Raw genomic sequence first — 26,382 nt, forward strand, 5'->3', positions numbered from 1 at the left:
ATTTTTGGCAGGTTGATTGAGATTATCATGTTCTTTAGCTGTCAGAAAGAGTTGGCAGTAGTCTTTTGGATTCTTGCGTCTTGTGCGCTTTTTTTTGTACAGAATGGCTTTTGTACTTTTCGGTGTTGAGAAATCGGTTTACTGTGAGTGCTAACACATATTTCATGCTTCTCACTGCAAATGCGACTTTTCGAAAGATTATGAGATCCTATTCGTCCTAAAGTAGATATATTCTCTACTAAACGAGATATGATGCATATAATACAGGTTCTGAAGCATGCGTTTTTCAAGCAATTCAGCAGTCACTGTATCATAATTATGCCATGAGACTGAGTTGAATGAATAATCTGCCACACCCTTTCGTGATTTCCTGAGATCCACGCTGTACGACTACTTAAGGATGGATATTTGTCGAGTATTGGAACTTCAGAATCGCTTCTGGAAATAAATCTGATTTGGCTGTTCACTGACCAATGTCCTGCATTCTCCACATATACCAACAGTCAATTAATGTGTGTTGTTTACCAAGACGATGTGCAACAACTTAATCTTATAGACTACGCCAATCACATGTCAAGATAAAATTAAAAATTATACTGGTTCCACTAAAAAAAAATTCCCATACAGTTTTTGCACTGTTATACAATCTGTCTATTTACCACTGGGCATGTTGGATGGTTCCTTTCAGTGGTGACAAAAGCATATCTCAGAGATTCAATGAACTTCTGAATATTATGCAATTTCCAGCACAGGTCTTGGAAATAGCTACTTACCTTTAAGAATAGCAAAAGCTTTAACAGGGAAGACAATCAGGACAGAATATCTTCATAGCAAGAACATCCTCAAAGCTTCCACGACTCTTTCAGGCCTGAGAACATGGCAACTGTCAAAACTAAACATAGAAAGACAATCGGCTAAGGCTAAAATTGCCTTGAGAACTCGGAGAAGCCCACCAGTCTTCTTGTGGCATATGACCTGCACCCTCTATCAACTTAAGTTTGATCATCAAAGGGTTTCCTTTCTGGAATTCCTCGGCCACTGATTGCGGCAGATACTTGTCTGATATACCCCATGCGAGCAATATGGGTTTATCCCAGCTATGAGTGGGAAAAAGATAGCAATATAAGCAGAGAAAAAAGGTAATCTCAGATGGAACAATGGAAACTGCCCGGCAATTTTTTTTTATCTCAACACTACGTTCTACCAATGCAGCAGTAGTGAATATAGAAGATTTCTCATAACGAAGTCTTGGCATAGAAAAATATGCGAGAAGATACGAAGACAGAGAAGTTTAGCAGCAAGAGATTTTATACTGAGTTGCTGCATAGTAGCCTCTGAGGAGAAAATATAGGCCAGAGGATAGAGAACATCATACCTCCCAGACGAAAAGCCAGAAGCAATTTGAGTTGCTGTTTCCTGGAAGTTAGCTTTTCTTGCAGCTTCAAGCAAGGCTTGTCAAAGTGAAAGAAAAGAGACTTTAGGCTTAAAAATTAGAATTATGCCTGCTGCATTGGCTACTAGTACAGGCATTCATAAATTTACCAACTTGATGACTAAATACTCTTTAACTTTAATTATTCTATCAACTTTTTTTTTATGTTACTTGGAATTTGAGATACATCCATATCTCCCGTCAATCAAATGACAGAGAGTTTAGAACTGATGTTTTGTATTCATATAACATGAGTGAGACAATGTCTCTTGCAGAAATGTCAATATGATGGCAGAATACGGACCTTGGCGCAAAAGATTATATCATTTCTTAAAAACTCAGTTTTTTTCCAGGATTTTGAGAACTTTCATCAGAGTATTGCAAAAAAGAAACAAGTTACAAACCAAATCCAGGTCCACCGCTTGACAAATATGGTAGCCGGTAGACATCTGCCTTTTCTACCTTCAGAGCATAACTGCAAGACAAGATATTAATTTGTCAGCTTAAATATACAAAAGAGAGAATTTTATGGTACTTCATGAATTTTCAGACACAGAGGAACTAAAGTATGAGGATGCTGTTTATGCAACTGCATTTTAAGAGGACATTCGTCCAGTCGGTTGTTTCCACATTTCATACACATATGCTTGTACTTAGAATTGGATCTCTATATGTCCATTAAAAAATCACAAGTGCAGTTATTCTACTTCGAGGCGAAGTAAGTCTAACTAATCTTTCTGGCCAGAGCTAACTAAGGTATCTCTGTTACAATGTCGAATAGTGGCATTGCACTTATTCTAAAAGCCTTCTTAAAGCCCCCATGAACTGTTGAAAAAAGTGCACCAGCTAAGTTCTTTTGAAAACCTTAACAAGTGTCTGACATGGTAACCATGTAAGCTGTAATAAGCAATCTTGTAAAGCACAATATGATTCTTTAGCAAAGACAGCAGACTAGAGTATCGCAGTTCTTAGATCCAGGGGAAATATTGATGGCATCATAAAATATAAGATGCTTTCTTGGATACCTACGCGCTACCTGCTTCAATGAACCGCTCAGCCATCACAGCATTCTGGCATGTGAATTCACCAAACAGAGGAATTCTGTACGTAGAAAAAAAAATGTAAGAGAGAGAGAGAGAGAGAGAGGCACAGAAGAAACTGCAATCGTTCTGCTAAGTCGCAAAATGCAATGGTTTGAAATAATTCAACTCTCACTTTCTAACAAGTAAAATAATTTGGTAAAAATTTATGAAAGTGGAGATATGGTCCTTAAGACAATAGATAAATAACATCTCATTTCTAAGTAGTGTAAAATCTCACCTCAGTTGCTGAAACAATCCTGGGATGGGAGATGAAGCCGTTAATGGACTGTTTAATATCGCCAGCTTCAATATCATGCTTGGGTTTTTCAAGGCCCATGTCAGTCCAAATGAACCTACAAGAAAGCCCTTCAAAAAATACCAGATGCACATGTTAGAGGCAGAGTTTCTGAACTGAAAATTAATCTTTAGTTGCTTGTCAAGTTATTATGTTAGTCTAATCTTCATCAATTTCACAGGTCTTACATGATCAGAAATCAATTTGTTCAAACCTGAACAACTAGGAAGAAAGGGGATTTAACACCCAGGACATCGAGTAATCTATCAAGCTCTTCATGGAACTCCTTTTCTGCCGGGAAAAACTCAATTCGTGTCAGAATACTCGAACTTAATGAGAGGAAGAACGGTGTTCCCTAATTAATCTTGTTTGCTTGAAAGTCACAAACCTGTGTAATTAAAACCATATCCTGGTTGTGGCTTGTCGCTGAAACCAAATCCTATCCAGTCAGGAGCCAAACAGTGAAACCCGACATTGGACATCTATTTGAATCAACAAGAAAGCAATCATCTTTTAGAAACCGAAACAGAATTTCAAAAGTTGAAGATCAATGCGCATGCGAAAATATTTTCCAGTAATGCCTGATGAGCCAATTAAAGCTCTTTCTAGGAAGTTTTCTGACAGAAATGCTTCTGAGTATGCCGGTATCAATTCCAAGAAGAGAGCATAAGAAGAGTGCTAGTTAGGTGGCAAAAACAAAATTTATCTTCTACAAAGTCATGTCTTCACCAATGTAGAAAAGAGAGTGTCAGCTTAGTAAGCCTCAAATATTCACCAAGCATTAATCATAGAGTTTTTAAGGCTACCACAATTTCAGGATAACAAAGGAAAGCTAGATACCTCAGACATGACGACTCTGTAGCTGTAAGATTGTGTCGGAGCGCCATGAAGGAAGACTATTGTGCCATGCCGGCTCTCAGGTGACCCTTCAAGGTGTAATGTTCACTTATCAGAGTGCGCTGTAAGAATTAAGGAAGAAAATCCAAGAACAATTCAGCAGAAACAGAAAGATTCACCTGTTTCCCTAACAAACCATATGAACTTGCCAGATTTAATGTAGGAGCCATATTCCTTTCCCTTGTCCTCTATCCTCTAGAATTCAAGAACAACCATATAATGGTTCCAAGAGACTCCTAAAAATGAATAAAATCTATTCGAGATGCAACAATCACATCTAGAAAATAATAATGTAATGCCTACTTGACGAAATTCACTGAGCCAATAATAGAAGCAAAAGATGAAACTAACCGAAATCCAATTGCCAGTACGAAAAGAATACAAAAAACATCAATGAACTTACCGTTCTTTAATTATGGAATCAACATGAACAAGCCGAACAACATTTTACTTGAATCAAGAAATCGCATACTGCATACACACAATTACATAAAGAAATTCACTTCACTTCACTCACATAGAGCATTTGGCCGACATTGCCGTCTTCGGCGGGGCTCTCAGGGAGCTGAATGGCGCTCCTGCTCGACGGGTTATCTGTCACGAAACCAAAGGGATTGAATGCTGGTGTGTCTTCGTCAGTTTCTTCCTTCTTCTCTGAAGCTTTAACTATAAGGGTGGTGTGTCTTTTCTTGGCAGTCAACTGTTTCCTGGTGTTGAGTTTGGTGGTGGATGTGTGATGTAGAGAAGAGCAGAGGGTTGTGAATGAAGGAGGAGGAGAGACAGGCAGGGAGAAAGCAGCCATTTTTGGGTTGCTGCTTACCAAAGTAAAGGCACTGAATTTTGTGACTGAATGTGCACCAGGTTTTGTTAATTGTGTATGCTGTGCAAAGCTGAGTGATCTGAATCTTCTGTGAGATGATGTGAGCCACGAAATTCTGATTGATGGGTCCTACAGAGAGAGAGAGAGAGAGAGAGAGGTTTGTGAAGTAAAATGTCTGGCTGATATGAAAAAAAAAAAAATGGGGTCAACTTCCCTTGTGGATGTGAAAATAGCACATAGGTTTTGTGACTTTTGTCATATGACCCTTTGGGGTAATCACTTCTTGAAATAATTGTTAATTATGTTGTAAACCGATTATAATAAAATTGGAGATATGTTCCCTTAGGAAAATTCATACACATACAATCAATTTTGGCAAAACAAAAATCAAATTGCAATAAAGTTAAACGATAAATTGCTCATAATAAATGCTTCTCAATCAAACTCTCGAAATTTATCATCCAGAAACATTTTTAGGTTGATGATATAGTTTTCGAATATTGCTCCTAAATATGTTTCTCATTTCTTTTTCTTACTGGCTATCTCGATTTAAAATAACACGATTTTTGGAAAAAAAAATAATTAAAGAAATAAATCAAAAAGTCGCCGACGGTTATGGACTCTTATTTATTTCATTCTCCCAAAATGGGAAAACAACCCTGATTTTAGATATCTTTAGCTTAAATAATACTTGAAATGATAAATATCGTCTAATACAAAAAATTAGATATAAATGGAAACAACAACGCCATATTAAAATGATTAAAATCCAAATTAAAGAGATTTTTGAGAGATTTTTCAGTAGGGGTGAGCAAGACGGACAAACCAAACCGCCTGGTTTGGTTCGGTTCCCGGGAGTCCCAGTCCGGTTTCCGATTTTAAGGAGGAACTGGATCGAACCGGCTATATATATATATTTATTTCTTGAAAAAATTAAGTAAAGTAAAACGAAACTTTAAGTGAACTTCAGTCCTCCTCCCTCAAAACTTTTTTTCAGTAGTAACACAAACAAATTTAACTCATCCGGGAGCTACTCTCTACTAGAACAATTTCAAAGAGGAAAAAGGTACATACCTAGCAGCGGGAAGAAACTTGACGTGAACACAAATTGCAATAATTATTATAAATTATGTACAATAAGTGACCAGTTCCATTATACTGGATTGGACCATCGGTCTGGTTCCCGATCCCAAAGTGGTCCAGTCCGGTTCCATAAATCGGAAACCGGTTTTCCTGATTCATCAATCCCCAGTTCCCGGATGAAATTGGACCGGTTCCATTCAGGAATCAGAGCTCGGACCGGAAAAACAACGTGACGTATTCCAAAACACGTCCATTTATGAGAACACGCTCTCCCTCTCTCGAATTCTCTATATTCGGTTTGCTGAGATCGGAATCACCGGAGGTTCACCGGAGGCGGTGAGGATTCCGGCGAAATCTGGCGGACGCAGGAACCAAGCTTTCGTCGAAGGTAATCTCGAAAGCTCTCTAGGTTTTGAGACAGTCTAGTTGATTGCAGGCTGGTGTAGATTTCAAGCTCGCTTAGCTGCCGAATTGTGCGCGTCCGTGACAGTGGCGATTTATCGAGTTTTTTTGTGCTTTGTGATGTCGATGGGACTTTTTGGTGCGCAGGTTGTTCCTTTTGTCGTTCGTAGTTTCAATTCAGATGCTGTATTCGTCGTTTGATGTGGGTGTGCGGTGCTTCCGTAAGAAACATGTGTCGCCACGGATTAGCTGTGCTTATGTAGCTTGTGATGATCATGTCTGAAGTAGATTCATCGTCTCTGTAATTGATGTATCAGAGGTAAATGCATGTCTGGAGAATGAAGGCTCAAAGTCAGGGGAGGTGAAGCTGAAATGGAATTGCTTGTGGGGACTTGGTGCATTTGGTTGAAATTTTCTGGGGCTAAACTGCTTGTGAAATTTTTTTTTTGGGTAAATTTTCTCGGGTTAAACTTTTGATGATTTAGTCCGAATCTGGGAATGTACCATCTTTTCAACAGTTTCAGGGATGCCTTATGGAACTCGGTTTCTCTTGAACTGGCTCTTAAAGAATGCACATTTAGCTTCAGTGATCTCTTTCACAATTCACTGTGCGCATGGGCTGAGATTGGACCTTTGTGTTTGCAACACGGGAATTGAAAAAGATTTGTATGGTCAATGATTGGGACTGTTGAAAATGGAGGGTCAAAGAAGAGAGGAACTTGAGATAGACACTTGAATAGCTTGGCCAAATTGCATGCTCTAACCCAGACGTTCTTTCTTCCCAAATACCTTCTCGCGTTTAGATGATGATCACACGATCTTAGACTGGTGTAAGTTTCACTTTGGCCTCTTTCTTTGTGAATACTGTTCTTCTCATTTTTACCGTCTGCTTGTCAGACATCACTTTACGTCTCAGATGGAGGAGGCTCCCCTTGCAAGTGAGCAAGGTAACGATGGTGAGTGCAGCACTAGTCAAAGAGGGACAGATGGCGCCGCAGCAGTATCTGATGATCAGAATGGCATATCTGTCGGAAGAAAGGAGTTTGTTGCTCCTGCTGTCGGAATGGAGTTTGAGTCATATGATGATGCGTACAACTACTACAACTGTTATGCTAAGGAAGCAGGATTTCGTGTCAGAGTGAAGAATTCATGGTTCAAGCGAAATAGTAGAGAAAAGTACGGTGCAGTACTCTGCTGCAGTAGCCAAGGCTTCAAAAGAGTTAAAGATGTGAATCGTCTTCGAAAAGAAACTCGAACTGGCTGTCCAGCAATGATTCGGATGAGGCTAGTGGACTCCAGAAGATGGAGGGTGCTTGAAGTGACACTTGAACACAACCACTTGTTGGACTCGAAGAGCTACAGAACAATTAAGAAGATGAGTGCTGGTACCAAAAGAAAGTCACAGTCCAGTGCTGATGCTGAAGAAAGAACAATTAAGTTATACCGGGCACTTGTCATTGATGCGGGAGGTAATGGAAACCAAAGTTTCGGTGAAAATGAAGCTAGGAGTCTGTCTGACCATCTTAATCATCTGAACCTTAAGAAAGGTGACACTCAGGCTATATATAATTACTTCTGCCGCATGCAATTGACCAATCCTAATTTCTACTATCTCATGGATCTTACTGATGAGGGGAATTTGAGGAATTTGTTCTGGGCTGATGCTAGGTCTAGAGCTGCATGTGTTTATTTTGGTGATGTTATATATTTTGACACAACGTTCTTGTCTAACAAATACGAGATCCCTCTAGTGGCATTTGTGGGAGTGAACCACCATGGCCAATCAGTTTTGCTAGGATGTGGATTGCTTGCAGGCGAGACAATGGAGTCTTATACTTGGGCGTTGAAAGCCTGGAGTTCATGTATGTCCGGATGCTCCCCACAAACTATAACTACAGACAGGTGCCAGATTTTGCTTGGTGCAATTGAGGAGGTGTTTCCAAGATGTCATCATCGTTTTGGTTTGTCACACATCATGAGAAAAGTTCCGGAAAAGTTAGGAGGGTTGAACAACTATGATGCAATCAGGAGGGCGTTGACTAAAGCAGTGTATGAATCTCTGAAAGTGAGTGAATTCGAGACAGTATGGGGGACCATGGTCCAGCATTCTGGTGTTGGTGATCACGAATGGCTTAGAGCTTTATATGAGGACCGAGTCAGATGGGCTCCAGTCTACTTGAAAGACACGTTCTTCGCTGGGATGTCTTCTACCCGGCCGGGCGAGTCATTGAATGCATTTTTTGATAAGTATGTGCATAAACAAACTCCATTGAAAGAATTTCTTGACAAGTACGAGTTAGCTTTACAAAAGAAGCACAGGGAAGAAGCCCTTGCGGATAATGATTCGAGGAGCTCAAGCCATGAGCTGAAAACGAGATGTTCATTTGAGTTACAGCTCTCCAAGGTATACACAAGAGATATATTCAAGAAGTTCCAGTTTGAGGTAGAGGAGATGTATTCTTGTCTTAGCACGACACAGCTGTATGTCGATGGACCGGTCATTATATTCCTGGTCAAGGAGCGGGTCTCAGGGGAAGGAAGTAGAAGGGAGATAAGGGACTACGAGGTCCTGTACAACAGAGCGGCGGCGGAGGTTCGTTGCATCTGTAGCTGCTTCAATTTCTATGGCTATCTATGCAGGCACGCCCTGTGCGTTCTTAACTTCAATGGGGTGGAGGAAATTCCGTCAAAGTACATCCTCTCAAGATGGAAAAAGGATTATAAGCGCTTGCACATCCCCGATCCAGGGCCCGGCGACTCTAGCGCTGCCGATCGCGTGCAGTGGCTCAATCAGCTGTACCGAAGCGCTTTGCAGATCGTCGAGGAGGGGGTGATCTCTCCTGAACATTACAGGGCCGCATTACAGACATTCGAAGACGCATTGAATAGGGTTCATCTGGTCGAGGAGAAGAAAGAATGAAGGTGACCCGACACTTGTTTGCCAATTCATCGTGTAACCCAAGTCCTGTGATATCAACGTTTCTTTGTGAATATTATTGAAGAACTCCTCTGTTTATCTCAAGTATGCACGCTGCCATCCTGATTCCAACCCAATCGCTTGTTCATTGCATCAGCAGAATGTCTGAATGTCTTGGCCAAACGTTGAAAGTGTCTTGAGAATGTTACGAGAAAGACCTGCTGCGCAGCAAATTCTTGAACTTTTTCTTGCACCATGTCGAATTCGATTGGCTGCTTGTCGCAACTAAATATTTCTTACTTTCCTACCTTACTCTAAAATATTACTCAAATTGCGTAACATTCTGGAAAAAAATTGAATGTGAATAATCGTATCTACATTTAGATATCGTGAAGATGAGGACTTGTAAGATTTAAAAATGGAGAATTGAATGATGAACCGATTCTGGCGTTCATGCCAAGATATCAATTTGTATTCGACAGTTCCGAATCATACACTAATGGAGGATTGAGTGATGAATTAGTTTCTGGCGTTTCAATTAGTGCCAGGGTCAAGTACAGGAAGCCTGCAGTGCAAGCTGATCGACTTGTCTGTTTGCCGCGTCCCTGGTATGAAGAACTGGAAGATCACGGTCAAGCATGCGCCCTGCTCCGCGATCCCGTAGAAGGCGCAATCCGGCTTCGCCATGTGAAGCTGGAGACTCTTGGCGAAGTGCTTCACGCTCACCTGCACGGCCTCGGCGTCGCCTCTCGAGACCGCCCTCTCGGACCTGGCCTGCGCGCTCAGGCTCCGGTCCTCCGCGGGAGCCTCGGCTCGCTCCCCGAGGACCAGCATCTTCCGGAACTCCGCGCCCAGGGTGATCAGAGTGGTCGAGATTTGCAAGTGCAGGTCTCCGTGCTTGCTGATCGAGACGTTCAGCACATCCCCGACGTGCCTCATCCTGTCCACGAAGCTCTGCAGCTGGTTCAGGTCGTGAACCTGGACGAGCGTCTTGGGGAGCGCCTGAGCCGAGTCGAGCGCCGACTGGAGCTCCGAGACCTGAGCCCTAGACATCGGCTTCGAGATCGGCACGTCCTGGACGACCGCGGATTTGTAGCCCTTCGTCTCGAAGGTGAGGAAGGGCATCGGCTGGGTGCTGTTCGCCGGCAACTTCTTCACCAGCTTTATCTGGAGCCGCTCGGAGTCCGATCCTCCGGCGGCGTTGGCGGCGGCGGCGGCGAGCTCGTTGCAGATGCCGACGCTGCTGCGGATGGCGCGGTGGAGGAGGGAGAGGTCGATGGCGAAGGCGATGCGGTCGTCGTTCTGGCTGGAGATGCGGTAGCCGTCGAAGAGGGCCTCGACGCGGAACTGCGCGACGGACTGGAGGCCGTCGCCGTTGAGGAGGTTGTGGAGGAAGACGGCGTGGTCCCTGGTGAGGTAGAGGTGGCACGTCCGGTCGATCTTGTCCAGCGCCGGCAGGAACCGCTTCTCGAGGAGGGCCACGCCGTTGTCCGTGAGAAACGCCTTGAACTTCATCGTCGTCGTCGTCGCCTTGGAGCTGCTGGTTAGAGGCGGGAAAATCAGATTGAGGAGGAAGACGACGAGGGAAGAGAGAGAGAGAGAGGGTTTTTGCAGCAGAGAGCCAGCTCAGTTATGGGCTAAGCCCATTGGGCTTTGAAGCTTGTGACAAGGCCCGGCCCAATCAACTTGTGGAGCCCCGACCTCTTTGACCCGATTGAAACCGTCCTTGCTTTTCAAATGAACTAATCAGATTGTCGTCATGCCATTGCTGCATTTTTTCAAGCATTCGGATGAATACTCGAATCTGTTCAGGTTCCGTTGAGGCGATGATACGGTCGTCCTCTTTCTTTTAACAAACGGTTGATGCTTGATGGGATGTATGTATGTGTTGGCTTGGCTTTACGACGAGAAAACATCCATGCTCCACCCACCTTAATGCCATTGTTTCTCATCCAAATATCAGCAGTGAACATGATGTAGGGTTGCATGTTGCAGAGACCTCCTCCTGTCCGTGCAAGATTTCGGGGTCTCGATCAACAGAGTCATTCCGGGTGATCTTGCGAGAGTTGGAGCTTGTTCAGCATCTCGTCCAACGCCTGCAGCGCCACCTTATGGCGGTCTTGCGACTTCCTAGCTTCGTCCATGACCTGCACGATGCATCTGTGCAAGTGCTCGTGCCGGTGAACTGGGTTGTCCACGTCGATCCCCGCGGATCTCTGGTCCAGGACGTAACCGCGCTTGACATCCTTCCTCCAGCGCGGAAGCACGTATTGAGGTGGGACCTCTTCTACCCTGTTTTGGTTGAGGACATATAGTGCGTGCCTGCACAGATATCCTCTCAGGTTAAATAAACCGCAAGCACAGAAGACCTCCATTTCGGTTCCGTTGAACAAAACTTCGAAATCTCTTGCTTCCCTCTGACCATCGTCAAGCTCAATGTGTTCTTGAACTGTATAGGTTGCGACTTGCCCATCTAAATTCACTTGTCTTGTGCTGAAACAAGAATACATTCCTTCGACCTCTTTTTGGAACTCCATGAAGATGTAGCTCGTGTACAATTTGGAGAGCTGCAACTCATAATTACACCTCGAGTTCGGCATAGAACTCGAATTTCTTGAATCTAGATCGGCCAGTGCTTCAAGCTGGTGACTCCTTTGCATTGCTTGATCATACTTGTCCAGAAACTCCTTCAAAGAGGTGCAGTTCCCTATATATCCCTTGAAAAATGAAGTCGCTTCTTCATTTAGCTGGATAGTAAACATTCCTGCCAAAAAGGTCTCCTTCAAGTAGACTGGAACCCACCGGTTCCTATCTTCATACAAACTTTGAAACCATTGCTGATCCTCGAGTCCATGCTCATGCATGATATCCAGCCAAGCTGCTTCAAATCCTTCAGCCCTCTGGGAAAGGCATGCTGCTCTATATATTGCAGCTTTGATCGCTTCGTAGTGGTATTTATTTTCCGATTTCTCAGAGATTCTTCTCATGACCTTTGTCAAATCTATACAATGAGAAGCTCTGGGGAACACATCAGAGATAGCAGCTTGCAAGGCTTTGCATTGGTCGGAAATGATGGTTTGGGGAGGGCGTCCCAGCATACACGTGAGCCAAGCCCTGAGCAGCCATACATGCGACTCCATAGTCTCACCTGCTAACAAACCACAACCCAGCAGTACAGGTTGCCCATGGTGATTCACCCCAATAAAGGAGACCAGCAGGACATCAAATTCTTGTCCGAAAAATGTCGCGTCGATCGCAACTACATCCCCAAAGTAGCGATAAGCAACCCTGGACCTCGCACCAGCCCAAAACAAGTTTCTCAGACATCCTCTTTCATTGAGGTCTGCCACGTAAAAGAAATTAGGATCCATGAGCTGCATCTGACAGAAGAAATCAAGAGCAGCTTGAGCATCTCCTTTTCTTAGCTTCAATTTATTGGACAGGTCAGAATTCTTTCTAAGGTCACCATCATCCACACCTAATTCCCCACCCTCAGCATCTACGATGACAGTCTGAAATAATTTGATCGTTTCTACTTCCTCAGGACCTTCCAACTCCAATGGCCTCTTGGTCCCCAGACCCGTGAGCTTATGTGATTTATAGAATTTACCACCAGTTGGGCTGATTAAGTGGTTGTGCTCGAGCTCAACCTCGATGATTCTCCACCTCGTATTGTCCATCAACCGGAACTTTATCATCGCTGGACACCCGGTTCTTGTTTCTGGTCTCGGGCGGTTCGCCTCGCTTTTCTTCTTGAAACCTGCACTACTGCAGCTCAATTTTCCTCTATATCTCTCCTTACTCTTCCTGTACCACGTATTACTTACTCTAACCCCGAACCCATGTTCCTTGGCGTAGCAACTGTAGAAGTAATATACATCCTCATACGACTCGAATTCCATCCCGACAGCAGGAGGCACGGGGTTCTCTCCTCGAATTACACTAGTCTGACCAACTAATTCAGTCATTGCGCAGTCTCCCTCAATCTCAAGTTCCTCGGCTTCGTCATCGCCCACTGGCTCAGCATTGAGAGAGACTTCATCCATCTCTACAAAGACGAGGGAGCTAGCACAACAATCACATGATAAGACGCAACCTGTGGAAACCCATCAACTCATAAGAAGTTTTCATACAGTTCGTGTGGTCGTGTGCACAGATTACAGTCGCGCAAAATTTACTGCTTCCACAATATATTCCTTCTTTCAATTGGTCTTTAGTTTCTCTCCTTCCTATTTATGTATCTTGGAGTGGGATCATGATTTTTTCGGTGGCATGCGCACGTTGAAATTTTCCAGATAACTCGAGTCTCGATCTGATGTTGCCAACTGCCTATAAACCACATCAAAATTAACAAAAAGACCAGTGCAAGATTTAGCTTTCCATGCCTCCTTTGAGCAAGATAGCAGAGGGCGGTGACCATTCACCAATCTACATTACTTTCACTTCAGAATAAAACCTAACAAACCACCAATCCGAACATTTATTCGAACAGGCACGGCAAAAGTAATTCGGTCAGCAGTGACGAGTCGATGATTCGATTTATCCGAATCAGCGACCAATGTATGGTATGAACACCCTTCCTTCTTCAATTTGAGGGCGACAGTGAAGTCTTTGTCCAGTTCATGATCGTTGATTCATTATTACAGGTGCGAGTAATCAGTCAACACACGCTCGTAGCAACCGGTACGACGAATTCATCAAACGTCTGGGGCGCGTAACTTAGCACGCGGATGCATGCGAACCCAATTCGCCAACGCCTCGAGCTTCAATTCTGTCAAAAATTAACGGGCGATCGCTGGAATGTAAGAGCACTACCTCGAAGACGACAACGCGAAGAGATTCTGCGAGCTGACGATTTGGCCGCCGGGTTGCGCCGCCGCACGGTGCCCCCTGGGGCCGGTGTCGGTCGCGCCCGAAACGTGGCCGGCTCCGGAGGGAGTTCGTTTGGACGGAGAGCGGAAGTAAGCCAGAAGAGAAGTTACGGAAGCTGACGTGGAATTTGTCGCGGTAGACAAATTTATGTTTGGATTTAGGATATTGATTATTGACGACGACGACGACGAAGATTTTAGGTCTTGTTTAAAATGATTTTTCTGTAAGAGTTTTTCTCTATTATCGGCAGCTGTAATACTTTTATTTATTTATTTGCTTTTTTCCCCTCTGTGTGGGAGTGTTTGTGGGCCAAAGCTATGCGTAGAAATCTTTTGTTTAAATTGGTGATACGTCGATTTGAGTGAGAGATTTCAGCGACAGGTAAATTACACATCCTTTGTGAGGATTGTCTTCCAGAATTAGTACCTCTCTCAGTTATTTTCCGCAGCCGCGAATTTAGTTTCTTAAAAGCGCGCAAATCCTATGTTAGAAAAAATTAAATCCAAGGAAGAATTCTGTTCCCAAAATTGTGAAAGAAGAAATTTATTCTGTCATTAGCATGAGATGACCCTCATTTTAGAACGCTATTATAGTAATCAAAAAAGAAAATTTGCGTTTATCATTGGATTGACTAATCTAATCATACATGAGATCAATGATCCAAACATTCAAACTCGCATTTAACAAAAATTACGCTCCGCAGATGCATCCACCTGTCTTTGAAAGAAAGTCACGCCATTTGAAATCCAAAAAGAAGAGAGCGAAAGCCGGAAGTCATTTGCTTTTTCATGTTCTAAATCGACATCTCACATATTTGCAAATCCATACGTGCACTTGGGGGGAATTCATGTGCCAACGTGCTTCCCTAAAATGAGAACCCCATTTCTCAAGCCCTAACTCTCATAGCCCGTGTAACAATTACAAAGTAATGTGTAATTGCACAGATGAACCCCGCTATCACCTGATCAATGGCTAAAATTTACAGTTGAAAGAAAAAAAAATCAAAGAATAACCACCGGGGGCTGTATCGATTGATTTTCTGGAGAACTCCGAGAAGACTGGAATGCCCAAAGCAATTGATAGCTCCATCTTTTGCCAGCAAATTTTTCGAGGGACAGACAAAATTCCAGGGCAACTACAATGTGCATGGACGGATGTGAGCTTTGACTTCAGTATACGGGATATACCTCAAATTACAGGTTGTCTTTCATCCATTTTAGAGCTCCATTCACAACAGACCTGCACGTCAAATCTTTATTATGTCAACGATCCTTTGTGCATGCATGTGAAAATGCAGTCTCAAAGTATAAAAGACTAGCACTTCAAACTAGGATGATCAGACCATGAGATAGCTACATCTTAACGACTACTAAAGGACTAATACTTGAATGAAACAGGTCAGGTTCCAGAAAAGTTACGATGATTAGAGATCATTGCATAACTACATCTTTCTGAACATTACTGTAGGGACTCTAGACCGAGCTCCGCCAGAAGAATCACACGCTCCCCCGAATATGAAGAGGGAGTAGATGCAGATTCACCAAATAAAACTTGCACTTGAATGCAAGAGCAAATATCTCAGCACCCGAGGAACAAAAACATAAAGTGTTGTACCTGCCTAGACATATGAGGATCGGGTAATTGTACTCAACTACATCTGGAAGTCTATAACTTTTGGAGGGACAGTATATCAAGCTTTCTTATAAGTATGTGGGGTAGTATGCAAAATGACTAATCAAGTCTCAACATATGCACCTGGAGAACCCAGCCTTAAGTACTAACACAGAATTCCCTGCTTAATGAAACCCATTCAATAAGAAGTGTATTAACCCCAAACCTCTGTTTTTTTCCGCTATATGCAACTCGTTTGTTATGGATTCGAAGAATTCAACACGATTTAGCGGAATAAAGAAACTACTCAAATTAAAGAAAAGGAAGAATTACCCAGCCAAATCTTTCAACTTCGTCCACAAGTCATTTTCATCTCCAGAATCTTCAGTTTTCTCCATCTCAGAATCGACCTGCTGCTTCTCAGGAGTTGGAGCTGCAGAGACAAAGCTCTACCGTAAGAGATGGAACCGATCTCAAACTTGCACGGATACACTAGTCAGTACGCACTGCGTAGGTACTGGACCTTGATATTAAGCTCAAGGCCCGAAGGTTGGTTCTCACATCAATACTGAATATAATATGTGAATTTTTGTTTAAATCCACATCCAGTAATTTTTTTTCTTTTTTCTTTCATGAATAATATCTAGTAGTACTTTTTTTTGTTTTGTTTTTTTTTTTTTATATCTAGTAGTATATTACGCAATGACAAAACAGACATTTTCAACACTAAGGAAAACCACATTATGCCTATGAAGAACACATAAAGCAACCATCTTACCAGGTGGTGGTGTTCTTGGGCGAGTTCTTGAGCGACTGGTGGTAGAGCTACTCAAGGAAGCCAGCTCTTCAAGTAACTCCCGTTCACTTGAACTGAAAACATTGGCAATAACTTTAATAAAATGACATACCTTAGCTCTTTCATGGTCCATGCAAGACTACCCTCTTAATGGTATATTTGAGGACAAACAAAGGTATGCCACTCGTTAAAAAGATACTAGTGCAGAAACCAGTAAAATCTCACTAACTAAAAAGAAATTTAGAGGAAAAAAATTTGAGAGAGTAAAAACTTATAACCGAACATGTTTTGTCAACTTATTGACTCACAGACACATGCAAAATTGCCTGATTTTGACTGACATTAAAAGATGTGCCAGCTTAAGAGAGTCCATCAATATAATCGAAAAATTAAGCAGATGAATGGATGGACTTACAACCTCCAACAAGCACCATTAATTAGATCACATTGATCTAAGGTAAAGCAAATAATGTAGAGGCAAAAAACATTTAGCCAAGATCCTTGTTTCAGATGTGTCCGTTTTAAAGTGTACATGAGACGAATTAAGTCACGATTCGGTAACCCACCGGAGAGATGCATGTAAAAATGAACAAAATTTAAAACACACTGATAAAATTTTTCGACAAATTATACAAGAGAAAGAAGTAATAAGATGAGATTTATATACCTCACACGCTTTGGAATAGTGACCTTAACTGTAAATAAGTGGTCACCACGTATTGAGGGTCTATTCAATTTCGGTGCACCTTTTTTAGCAAGAACCAGAACATCCCCTGGTTGTGCACCTGGAGGTATCTGTAGTTCAGAAGTTCCTTCAACTGTTTTAACCTGTTGAAATTCAAGACATAAAATCAATAGGTAATCTGTAAAGCCTCAGCAAAGTACTGATATAGATGGACCACCACATGATCCTATGTCTGAAGCTATACGAAACTTGTTCTCGATTATCTCTAAGCCATAGGTGGCCCATGCATTACAATCTGCTTCCCTGTGGGGACTCCGTAGTTCTGACCATCAAAAGGTATTTCATCTAGTCAGGTAACTTCTAATAAAAAACCAAGTGAAAGAATCCCAACATCCCTTAAAATTTCCTTGGCACCACTTATTTTCTGCGAGAGAATCGTCAACTTTTAAATTTATCAATCAGATGGCAGCAAAATTTTTCTAACAATATTTAGAGAATGACATTAGCAGTTTGGTCACGATCAGAAAAATCATCTGATCAGCATCAATGACATAACCACAATTAATTTCATGTACTTGGATGGAAGAAGTACTAGGAAGGGCCAAGGCTTTGACTTAATTTGGTGAAGGTTGACGATTTTTTAGCTTATCAGCTCTGAAGGGATAGCTTTGCTGAAACTCAGTGCAGTTAGAGGTCTCTACCTTTCAAATTTGTCTTTCTCCTTGTCGAAACATTTAATTCAGCATGCCTTAATCTCCCTATAACTGCATTACATTCCCTCTAACAATTCTCTCTATTATAAATACAAAATGATAAAGAGCGAAGCTTATCAGGGAAATTTGAAGTATTACCTTCACCACCGCACCCAATATAGCATCTAGATAGCTAATGGTTACTGTAGAATTGAGATTTATTCCATCTCTTTGAATCTCTGGAATCTCCTCAACCTCAAGATATACAAAAAGATCACCTGGAGGACCCCTGATGACGTGAACATTAAACAATTAAAATTCTTGAATATATTCTGCAAAGGATTTCTAGTTACCAATTCAAATACTTATCATGTTTATGGTGTCATGCAATATATTGTCAATTTCTCCATTGATGTGATTGTTTCTATACGCATAAGGAAGAAACGAAATAAACAAAGGCAATGCCCTGTTGTATGAGGGAAATTAAACTGAAAAAGACGTAAACAATAAAAAGACACGAATGTCTTAGTATAGACTTTGAAGAAAGAAATGACCTGATGAAAGGGTAATGAATTTGTTCTTTTCCATGAACCATGAATTGAAAGGCAGAAGTGGCAAAATATTACTTTATCCTCCAATGTGACAACATCAGAGAAAGAACAGTCCATTTTAATGGCAATGAGGCTGCTTCCAGACTGAAGTCCAGAAAACAAACATACAATCCAAGGTGCAGAGAGACAGTGATTATGACAACCTTCCTCAACAACTGACTGGGCAGAGGGCCTGGTTAGTGGAAAACCCCTGATCCAATGAGGTTGGCAACGGCACAAAAGGAGGAGAATGCAACTCATAATCCAAAGGCCAAAAAAAAAGGAAAATAACTCAGAGGGGGAAAAGAATTCAAAACTAATGATCGGACAAAAGAAGTTAAAATGCCAAAGAAAAGAAATAATTGAGGCACAAATAAGAGAGTGAAGAAACTTTTGCCATTTGCATAGAAATGAGCATAGAGAAGTATATCTTGTCGACTGTCTTTAAGTAAAAATTCTTTTGTCAGGCGACAAAGCTACTAAATTCATTAAGAAGTTTTTAATTTTCAAGACTTTTCCCCTCAAAAAGGAAAATGAGGGGGATGCAACCCATTGGATACAAGTGGGGGAAAGGCGAAGTACAATCCCTTGCTTATTGAGCCATCACTAGTGTCTAGTCTATTCAAAATATTAATCACGCTGAAGACTTTCTGGAAAGCATAAAACATATTAAAGATTATACCCATTACTGGAAAATTAAAGGAACAACATCATTGGGGTGACAAGAAGTCAAGATGAGCAATTGCATGAGATCTTTTTTTTTCCCTGTTTGACCGCAAGCTTAATGACTAGTTGGCCAGCTTTTGTCAAATATGAAACTGCGAACAGCTGAATCGCTAATAAAATATTCCAATCTGTTATAGGAAAAATTGTAATAGCTATAAATATTGATTCTACAGATATTCATTAAATCCAGACAGAGAAATATCACGTTGCAATTCTCAAAGTTTGTTTCCGAAAGCCTATATAAATTTGTCAAAAAATCCATTCCAGCGATTCATTAACAGTGCAAGACAGATGCCAAGTTTACAAAATGATATGTCATACCCTCTTGGTCCAGCATCACCTTCTCCAGCAACTCTGAGGATACTACCCTTGCTGACTCCAGGTGGAATTTTCACTTTCATGTCCTTTTTGACCCGAATACGCCCTTCGCCAGAGCATTTTCGACAATATTCAGAAATCATTTCACCATCCCCACCACAGTTGGGACAAACAGACACCTAACATAAATGTTTTTCAGTATTCTGAAGTGACACTCAGCTTGTAAAATAACTAAAGAAGACGAAAATTCGACAAAGGATTAATTTCTTCTCTCAACGAAGTAAAAAAACACGACAAAGTAAATAAAATGGACATGGCCAATTGCACTGAGAATTTCTGGGTCAGCCCATCCTCCTGGACATAACTCCAATTAACCTCCTATAATCTCCTTTCTGTAGACGGTGTTAGCACGTCTGAATCTTAGGTGTTCTATCAATATCTGTCTATTTCACTAATGGTAGAGATAACATCTCCTGATGTGGAAACAGTTGCAAGTCCTGTATACTTATACACAACCATAAAAAGATGTCATTTTAGACCGGACATGTGAGTCCTATGGCTAGTACTACTTCGATTACAAAAACTACAGATTTCCAAAGAACCATATAACTTGAAACGACTAATTTCTAGTTTATTTCTAGCCAATTGCAAGCACCAAACAACCAAACCTAGGACAAGGGAAGTCAAAAGCATTTGTCCAGTCACCTAAAAGGACTGATATCTAGTGCTTATACCTGGGAAAACATGCCAAAAGGAGTCTGCTCTGTTCGCATAACCTGGCCCCTGCCACCACATGTTGAGCATATCCTCTTCTTGGAACCAACCTTTGCTCCAGTACCAGAGCAAGCTTCACATGTTTCCAAGTGGGAGAGCTCGAATTCTTTTTCCGCTCCGAATATGGTCTCAGAAAATTGTAGAGTCATGTCATAACTGAAAACTTTGGAAACACGAGTTAATATGTAGAGATTTACTTTATACCCCTGCCTAGGGAGACAAGGAAAAGAAAAAAGAAAACAAAAGAGAAAGAAAAACAGATCAACATCAATTTCCTATTAATTATATCCTTGTGGAGGATGTCCTTTACTGGCACGCATTTAAAAACGTAGTTATCAGATCAACTTTTAATTCTAAAACATAATTAAGAATCGCTGCACAAGAAAACACAGAAAATAGACATCGATAGAGTAGTTGGATTACAATGTTCCACACAATGGTCAAATTTCCTGAAGCAAGAAGTGCATATACAGCAAGGAAGGGGCCAATCAGTAGTTAAACAAATATTACCCGTACTCACCGTAGATCTTCACCCTTCATAACAGTGCTACGTCGGCTTGTTCTGAATCCAGTTGGGTCCATACCCGCAAAACCACCCATACTTGGGCCAAAAAATGTTTCGAATAGATCGAAAGGATTAGTCTGAGTGAAGGACAATGCAAAATGTGAGGAAAGAACTGCATTTGTGCAGAAATCATAAAGTTTTCTAATGTACTATAGAGCAAGTCACTCATGTATAAACTATGCATTTGCAATGATTATGATCTCTCCAGTACCGTATAAGCATTTGATGGGCCCCCCACTGTACTCTTTACTCCTGCTTCACCATATTGATCATACAAAGCCCTCTTTTTATCGTCGGAAAGCACCTGATGATGGCAAAGATTCAACAGCATAAATAATACAAAATCAGAAAAGAATGAAATCGACAGCAGAACAATAGCAAAGTTGTGAGCCCTATAGAGATATATCCTACAAAAGCAATGATCAGTAAAATTCTCCAAATGTTTGTGGGCCCGCAAATATTAGTCATAAGCCAAAATTGCAACCCAAGATGAACTGGCTCAGTATGCCAATTTTTTTCCTAGCAATTGACAACAAGCCAAGGACCAAACTTTTAATCTACAATCATCACCAACTGCCATGCAGTGAACATCTATTCCACTAGATTGTGAGATGACTTTGCTCAGTATAGAAAACTTTGAGAGAACATAGGAAATTCTCGTTCCTCAAAGCTGATGCATACCTCGTATGCAGCACTGATTTCCTTAAACTTCTCTGTAGCTCCCGGCTGCTTGTTGACATCGGGGTGGTACTGCAAAATATAGCAACAGAACTTGAGTTTCCAGGAGGAGGATCAAAGTAATGCGCAGCATTTCTACCGACAGGCACTCGCCCGTAGCTTGAATGCCGATACTGGTACAGCCGTACAAACAACCAAACTGCATCCATTGTCCACAAACAGAGAAATCCTGAGTGGCTCACTAAACTATCCACATCCATAGCTTCTAAATCTCAATATTCACTAAAACTACTCGGAGACAACTTTAAGATGTACCACGCCCTTAAGAATACTCAGGTAGCCAGTACGAACTACTGCCAAAACTCAACTGATTAACAAAGCCAGTCACTAAAATTCGCATTCCCTAATCAATCATACCTCTCGTCGTCTCCCAAAATCCACAAAACGACGCGCCGTTCATCGCTCGCTCTATCTTCGCAGAGCTCACTCGGCAATCAACTTGCACAAAGCAAAAACCAGAACAAACAAAAGGAAAATACGGAGACTCTTTTACCTGGCGAGCTAACTTCCGGTAAGCAGCCTTAATCTCCTTACCGCTGGCGGACTTGGGGACCCCGAGAGTGGCGTAATAGTCGGCGGAGGCTCGAATCGCCGTCCGCAAACGCCTCGCGCCGACCTTCGAGGCGAGCCGCGAGGATCGAAGCGGCAGAGAAGGCGAGAAGCTCCCGCCGCCCCGAATGCGAAGGATTCCGCCGGCGTGGAGCGAAGCGGAGGGCGAGGATAAGGACGGCGGCACGGAGGGAGCGAGCGGCTGGGAAGAAGGGAGGAGCGAGGCGCATAATGTCGCCGCCATCGGATCGGGGGCTTCGCGCGGCGTTTTTTGCGCTCTCTTCGCGGTGGAATCTTCTACGAGAGGGTGAAGAGCAGGAAAGGAGGAACTGTACCGTCGTTCATGGTGTTGTTGCAGAGAGCGAGCTGCGAAGATGAGCTTGGCGTTGGCTTGTGGGAGGCAGATGGAGGGAGAACAAGAAAAAAATGGTAAAATTGGGTTTTTATATGTGGATGAAAAGGTGTGGTAGGAAAATAAAATGGCTTTTTAATTTTTGTTCGTGCGGTGGGTGGGACTTTTCTATTTTGCTTTTTTGTTTATTATTTTATCGTACAGCACGAAATTACAATTACTACCGGCTATTATTGAGTTGGGCCAGGCCCATCTTACTAGCGGACCCAATAAATCATTGGGCCGGACGGGTCGTACCTTCGGGGTCATTTAAATTGGGCCTGAACGCATTGTGCTTCAAAGGTCCACCGTCCCATCGTAATCGCATGTATTTTTTTTTTTTCCTAATTCTTACTCTAAGTATTATAACACGAATAAGTTTAATAAGGTTTAGATCAGTAGGTGAGAAATATATATATATTTTTTTTGACAATTCAAGGGTCCGAGCGTAAAGGCCCCGCTATATGAAAACCCTTGAAACGCCGTGCAAATCTCAAGAATCCGTTAAGTTTGAGGCTTGTGTAAGTGGCCTTAACCCTGTGTAGTTTGCGACAATTTGCGGGATTTGGTAATTCTCAACTGGAATTTCCTTGCCGCCCCAGCCAACTACTCTGGCCCAAAGGCCAGATCAATGAAATTTATTCTTGTTTGATCCGGTGGCTATTAATCTTTCAAGAAAGGCGCTAGCTCAAGGAATTGCAGAAGCGACTGGTCAAGCATGCACAGGTCGGTTCGTCCTTTCGGGTTGTCAGGCCCATAAAGAGGGGGAGTTCTTGCACTTAAGCACTCCGACTCCAATATCGTTTTCTAAATTGGGAAAATTACTAAAAAAGTCTTCAATCTATTGCACTTATGTTAATATAGCCTAAACCTTTCAATTGACCAATTCAGTCATAAACCTTTTGATAATTTACTCCAATTTTGGTCGGAAATTACTAACATGGACACCGACCATCCTATGTGGCACGGTTAGTACTATTGTGGATAATTTTTCGCAATTATTTATTCATTTTTTTGAAATTTTAAAATATTTTTATTTTTATTTTCTTTTGCTTTTCTTTTCTTTCTTTCTTTTTTCATTCTTTCTCCTCAGGTTGCCAGGCCTCAGCTATGATCGGCGACCGGCCTCGGGCAAGGCTCGCCCTCGCTAGAGGCCAGCAAGGGTTGCTCTTAGCAGCTTCGGCGGAGGCTCGACCTTGCAGGGATCTAGCGAGGGGTGATCTCGCCAACCTTCAGAGAGGCTCGCCCTCGCCGACCTTGGGTAAGGCTCGCCCTTACCAGATCCAATGAGGCTGAGTCTCGCCTGAAGCCGACGAGGTCACCTTGTGAGGGTAACCTCGCTTGAGGCCGGCAAGGGCGACCCTCACCGGTTGTCGCATGTTGCCAGTTGTCGGCTATCGCCGAGGCTCGGTGACCAACGGAGGAAGAAGGAAAAAAAAATGAAAAGAAAAGAAAAAGAAAAAATATATATAATAAAAATTGCAAAATTTGTCCACGTCAGCGCTGGCTGTCTGGATACATCGGTAATTTGTCAAAAGGTTTATCAAAAGGTTTAGAACTGAATTAGCACAACTACAATAGATTTAGAACTTTTTTGGTAATTTCCCATTTCTAAATTATTCACAAGACTATAAGAAGAATACGGAGTGGGTGATAATTGATTAAGCAGGTGATATTCAAGTGCGTAAGTATCTCTGTAATGTCAGTGTCTTGACCTTTTGCTGGTTTTACCCGTTCATAGGGAATTTTATTTGTATGCACAAATTGACTGTTGAAATGTGAATATGATGGTCGAACATAGAGACTGAATTAAAAAGCCATTTTATTATAATGTCGAAACATTTCATAAGGCAAGGAGACAGGGTTTGAGCTTCTGGTCTTCCATAGAAAGTCAGCCCCTCTTCCTAATCTTGTTCAGGAACACCTCGGAACACTCTTAAACAACTGAATAAACAGATAGTATAATTGTCGATGCATCGATATAAATGATCATTTTCGTGATACATGTAGTCAATGTGTTGTTTTCTTTTTTTTGGTCGGAAAAGGCAGCCCGAGTTTGAACGGGACGAAACTGATGGGAGAGGACTCGGTGGGATTCACTCCTCAGGCACGGCTCTTACGCATGCAGTGGTCGACCAAGTCGTCACAGTTGTAGCAGCACAAGTAATTAAGTACGACGCTGTTCTTTATATAGTGTATGATGAATGATCTGGTGGTGCCTATATATAGAGAGACGTAAAGAAGACAAGCGCATCGAGGAACTCAAGCTGCAAATGGCACGACTGCTTTTATCTCCCTCCTCCTCCTCCTCCTCCTCTCTTATCAGAATCTTGTGCTTTCTCCTCATCTTCATGACCCTTCAACTGCTCGCACGAGGCCCACGGCGTCTGTCGTGCAGTGGTCAGTCTTCCTCCCTTATCTTTTTCTTCTGTCTTTTAAGCTTATCCATTGTATACATAAGACGTAGATGCGTAATCCAACATCAGTTGTGCAGTTCACGTTGCGTACCGTGTATATATGTGAGTTCAGTTCGATAGTTCGTTTTGCTCGAATCGAGATATCTGAATCGTAGCGGTTTGAAGTATATTTCCCTTTTTCAAAACATCAAATCAAAAAGGGTATTATGATATATAGTACTTTAATAGCATTGATGAGTTTGCGAACGGGGTTTAGTAAAATTTAGCAAATGATGCATGTTGCAGGTTTTGTGAGCGGGAACAACCCAAGCCAGGGCCCTGGATGTAGTGAGTACTCGCTTCCTCTCAAAACTGACTATATCAAGAGATATTTATAATTGCTCTCGAAAGACGACGTTCTCGTCCGCCCCAATCAATTGCCACGTGAGAAGCCACGTCATATCAATATATATCAAAATGAGGAGGTTTATCATATGTGGTGATTGGCTTTGGGTGGATAAGGATTACGCTACGAGAGTACCTAAATGTTTCTCGTGTGTATTAGTGTACTATGAATTTCCAAAAAAAAAAAAAGCTGATATAAACATCTTCTTTTTTATCATAATGTTATTGTAGGACGTCTCTGACTCGAACGATTGAAGCACAGAGCCAAGTTATAAAGAATGAAAGGTCCTTGCAACGGTTAGCAACGCATTATAGTGGATCATATGTATTTGCCAAGCACCTTTTTTACTATCTATAAATGTATGAAAGCTTCTGTTTAAGTTGGATTGGGAAGTAGCGTGTAATGTAAGGATTAGGATCGTTATATTAATCGAATCATGGATTTTCTGCTTTGAAGTTTTAAGGCAGATTATTTGGATCCTTTGATGAATTGATATGCTTACTTCTCAATCTCAAGTATGTCGCTTTCCCTCCATTAGCTCACTTGGAAATATATTAAGGATTTTCTTTGGTTTATTGCGGATGGATGGAACCTATTTTTAAACATTACTATTATTACGACATATGCCATATGATTTGAAATTTTAAGTTTTCACTACGGATATATTAATATGGAGATAATTATCCAAAAAGTTTTAAACCTTTTATATAGAGGCCAATTCAGTCATAAAATTTTTAATTTGGCCAAATTAATTCTAAACCTTTTGACGATTTGTCAATGTAGCTCTTCAATTTTGACTTGAAATTACTGACATGGACGTCGGTCGTCCTACATTGCATGGCCGATGTGTAGGACAACCGGAGCTGACGTGGATGATTTTTGCAAATGTTCTAAATTTTTCTTTTTTTCCTTTTCTTTGCCTCCGGCGACCTTGCCGAGCCTTGGCGACGGCGCAAGGAAATAGAAAGAAAAAGGGAAAAAAGAAAAATGAAAGAAAAGAAAAGGAAAAAATTCAGAAAATCTTAAAAAATTGCAAAAATCGTGAACGTCATCGATTTTCGGCTAAAATTGGCCTGAAAGACCGTATTGCAAAATCGTCAATAGGTTTATGACTAAATTAACAAAATTAAAAAAAGCAACACATTTTGGACAATTTTCCTCTATGGATATCACATATGAATACTAACCCTTCCATGTGGACAGACAAAGAACCCATAAAACATAATGGTGTAATAATCCTCAACTCTGTTTGCGATGGTTATGAGTGAGGCTGCTTGAATTCCAATCAAACAAGAGAAACTTCTGATATTCCACATTATCATGTCGTGCATGCTTAGTTCAAGGG

The 26,382-nt window shown here is 41.7% G+C and overlaps 5 protein-coding genes across 7 annotated transcripts; 1 reads left to right on the forward strand and 4 right to left on the reverse strand.

Annotated features, from left to right (window-relative positions):
- Positions 1 to 211: 211 nt before the first annotated feature.
- On the reverse strand, positions 212 to 4,580 carry LOC115689082 (uncharacterized). The gene is made up of 12 exons (XM_056320359.1): positions 4,224 to 4,580; positions 3,826 to 3,901; positions 3,650 to 3,735; positions 3,198 to 3,291; positions 3,024 to 3,100; positions 2,753 to 2,880; positions 2,462 to 2,533; positions 1,837 to 1,907; positions 1,376 to 1,451; positions 954 to 1,097; positions 774 to 868; positions 212 to 478 (listed from the first exon to the last, which is right to left on the reverse strand). Exons 1-11 carry the CDS (start codon positions 4,506 to 4,508, stop codon positions 826 to 828), a joined length of 1,152 nt encoding a protein of 383 aa, XP_056176334.1. The 5' UTR covers positions 4,509 to 4,580; the 3' UTR covers positions 212 to 478; positions 774 to 825.
- Positions 4,581 to 5,840: 1,260 nt separating this feature from the next.
- Positions 5,841 to 9,065, forward strand: LOC115689056 (protein FAR1-RELATED SEQUENCE 6). The gene is made up of 2 exons (XM_030615024.2): positions 5,841 to 5,997; positions 6,909 to 9,065. Exon 2 carries the CDS (start codon positions 6,928 to 6,930, stop codon positions 8,929 to 8,931), a length of 2,004 nt encoding a protein of 667 aa, XP_030470884.1. The 5' UTR covers positions 5,841 to 5,997; positions 6,909 to 6,927; the 3' UTR covers positions 8,932 to 9,065.
- A 248-nt stretch (positions 9,066 to 9,313) lies between these two features.
- On the reverse strand, positions 9,314 to 10,443 carry LOC115689059 (uncharacterized). Its single transcript, XM_030615028.2, has one exon. The coding sequence runs from the start codon at positions 10,441 to 10,443 to the stop codon at positions 9,463 to 9,465; it is 981 nt and encodes a 326-aa protein (XP_030470888.1). The 3' UTR covers positions 9,314 to 9,462.
- Positions 10,444 to 10,963: 520 nt separating this feature from the next.
- On the reverse strand, positions 10,964 to 14,002 carry LOC115689057 (protein FAR1-RELATED SEQUENCE 6-like). Its single transcript, XM_056320497.1, has 2 exons — positions 13,744 to 14,002; positions 10,964 to 13,024 (listed from the first exon to the last, which is right to left on the reverse strand). The coding sequence occupies exon 2, from the start codon at positions 12,972 to 12,974 to the stop codon at positions 10,971 to 10,973; it is 2,004 nt and encodes a 667-aa protein (XP_056176472.1). The 5' UTR covers positions 12,975 to 13,024; positions 13,744 to 14,002; the 3' UTR covers positions 10,964 to 10,970.
- A 567-nt stretch (positions 14,003 to 14,569) lies between these two features.
- On the reverse strand, positions 14,570 to 22,270 carry LOC115689058 (uncharacterized). 3 transcript variants are annotated; one of them, XM_030615026.2, is made up of 11 exons: positions 21,789 to 22,269; positions 21,239 to 21,307; positions 20,769 to 20,861; positions 20,513 to 20,634; positions 19,953 to 20,148; positions 19,222 to 19,397; positions 17,744 to 17,873; positions 16,875 to 17,035; positions 16,190 to 16,281; positions 15,745 to 15,844; positions 14,570 to 15,039 (listed from the first exon to the last, which is right to left on the reverse strand). In XM_030615026.2, exons 1-11 carry the CDS (start codon positions 22,086 to 22,088, stop codon positions 14,994 to 14,996), a joined length of 1,485 nt encoding a protein of 494 aa, XP_030470886.1. In that variant the 5' UTR covers positions 22,089 to 22,269; the 3' UTR covers positions 14,570 to 14,993. The 3 variants fall into 3 exon arrangements, with proteins under 3 accessions (XP_030470886.1, XP_056176473.1, XP_056176474.1); XM_056320498.1 differs by having other exon boundaries at positions 19,953 to 20,202; XM_056320499.1 differs by lacking the exons at positions 14,570 to 15,039; positions 15,745 to 15,844; positions 16,190 to 16,281 and having other exon boundaries at positions 16,943 to 17,214; positions 19,953 to 20,202; positions 21,789 to 22,270.
- Positions 22,271 to 26,382: the final 4,112 nt, after the last annotated feature.

The sequence above is a fragment of the Syzygium oleosum genome, unplaced genomic scaffold, assembly GCF_021117445.2.
Source record: "Syzygium oleosum isolate NSW1041296 unplaced genomic scaffold, Sole_v2.1 Sole_v2.20, whole genome shotgun sequence".
Classification (NCBI taxonomy): domain Eukaryota; kingdom Viridiplantae; phylum Streptophyta; class Magnoliopsida; order Myrtales; family Myrtaceae; genus Syzygium; species Syzygium oleosum.

What these genes read in the sequence shown, in the direction of transcription:
- LOC115689056 (XM_030615024.2), top strand. Translation starts at nt 6,928, where the DNA reads ATGGAGGAGGCTCCCCTTGCAAGTGAGCAAGGTAACGATGGTGAGTGC.
- LOC115689058 (XM_056320498.1), bottom strand. Translation starts at nt 22,088, where the DNA reads ATGGCGGCGACATTATGCGCCTCGCTCCTCCCTTCTTCCCAGCCGCTC. An exon ending in ACCGGAAGTTAGCTCGCCAG is followed by an intron (nt 21,308 to 21,788) that starts GTAAAAGAGTCT and finishes TATATTTTGCAG; the next exon opens with TACCACCCCGATGTCAACAA. An exon ending in AAGTTGAAAGATTTGGCTGG is followed by an intron (nt 15,040 to 15,744) that starts GTAATTCTTCCT and finishes TTTGACGTGCAG; the next exon opens with GTCTGTTGTGAATGGAGCTC.
- LOC115689059 (XM_030615028.2), bottom strand. Translation starts at nt 10,443, where the DNA reads ATGAAGTTCAAGGCGTTTCTCACGGACAACGGCGTGGCCCTCCTCGAG.
- LOC115689082 (XM_056320359.1), bottom strand. Translation starts at nt 4,508, where the DNA reads ATGGCTGCTTTCTCCCTGCCTGTCTCTCCTCCTCCTTCATTCACAACC. An exon ending in CTTTCTTCCTAGTTGTTCAG is followed by an intron (nt 2,881 to 3,023) that starts GTTTGAACAAAT and finishes TATTTTTTGAAG; the next exon opens with GGCTTTCTTGTAGGTTCATT. An exon ending in TTCATTGAAGCAGGTAGCGC is followed by an intron (nt 1,908 to 2,461) that starts GTAGGTATCCAA and finishes CTTGTCTTGCAG; the next exon opens with TTATGCTCTGAAGGTAGAAA.
- LOC115689057 (XM_056320497.1), bottom strand. Translation starts at nt 12,974, where the DNA reads ATGGATGAAGTCTCTCTCAATGCTGAGCCAGTGGGCGATGACGAAGCC.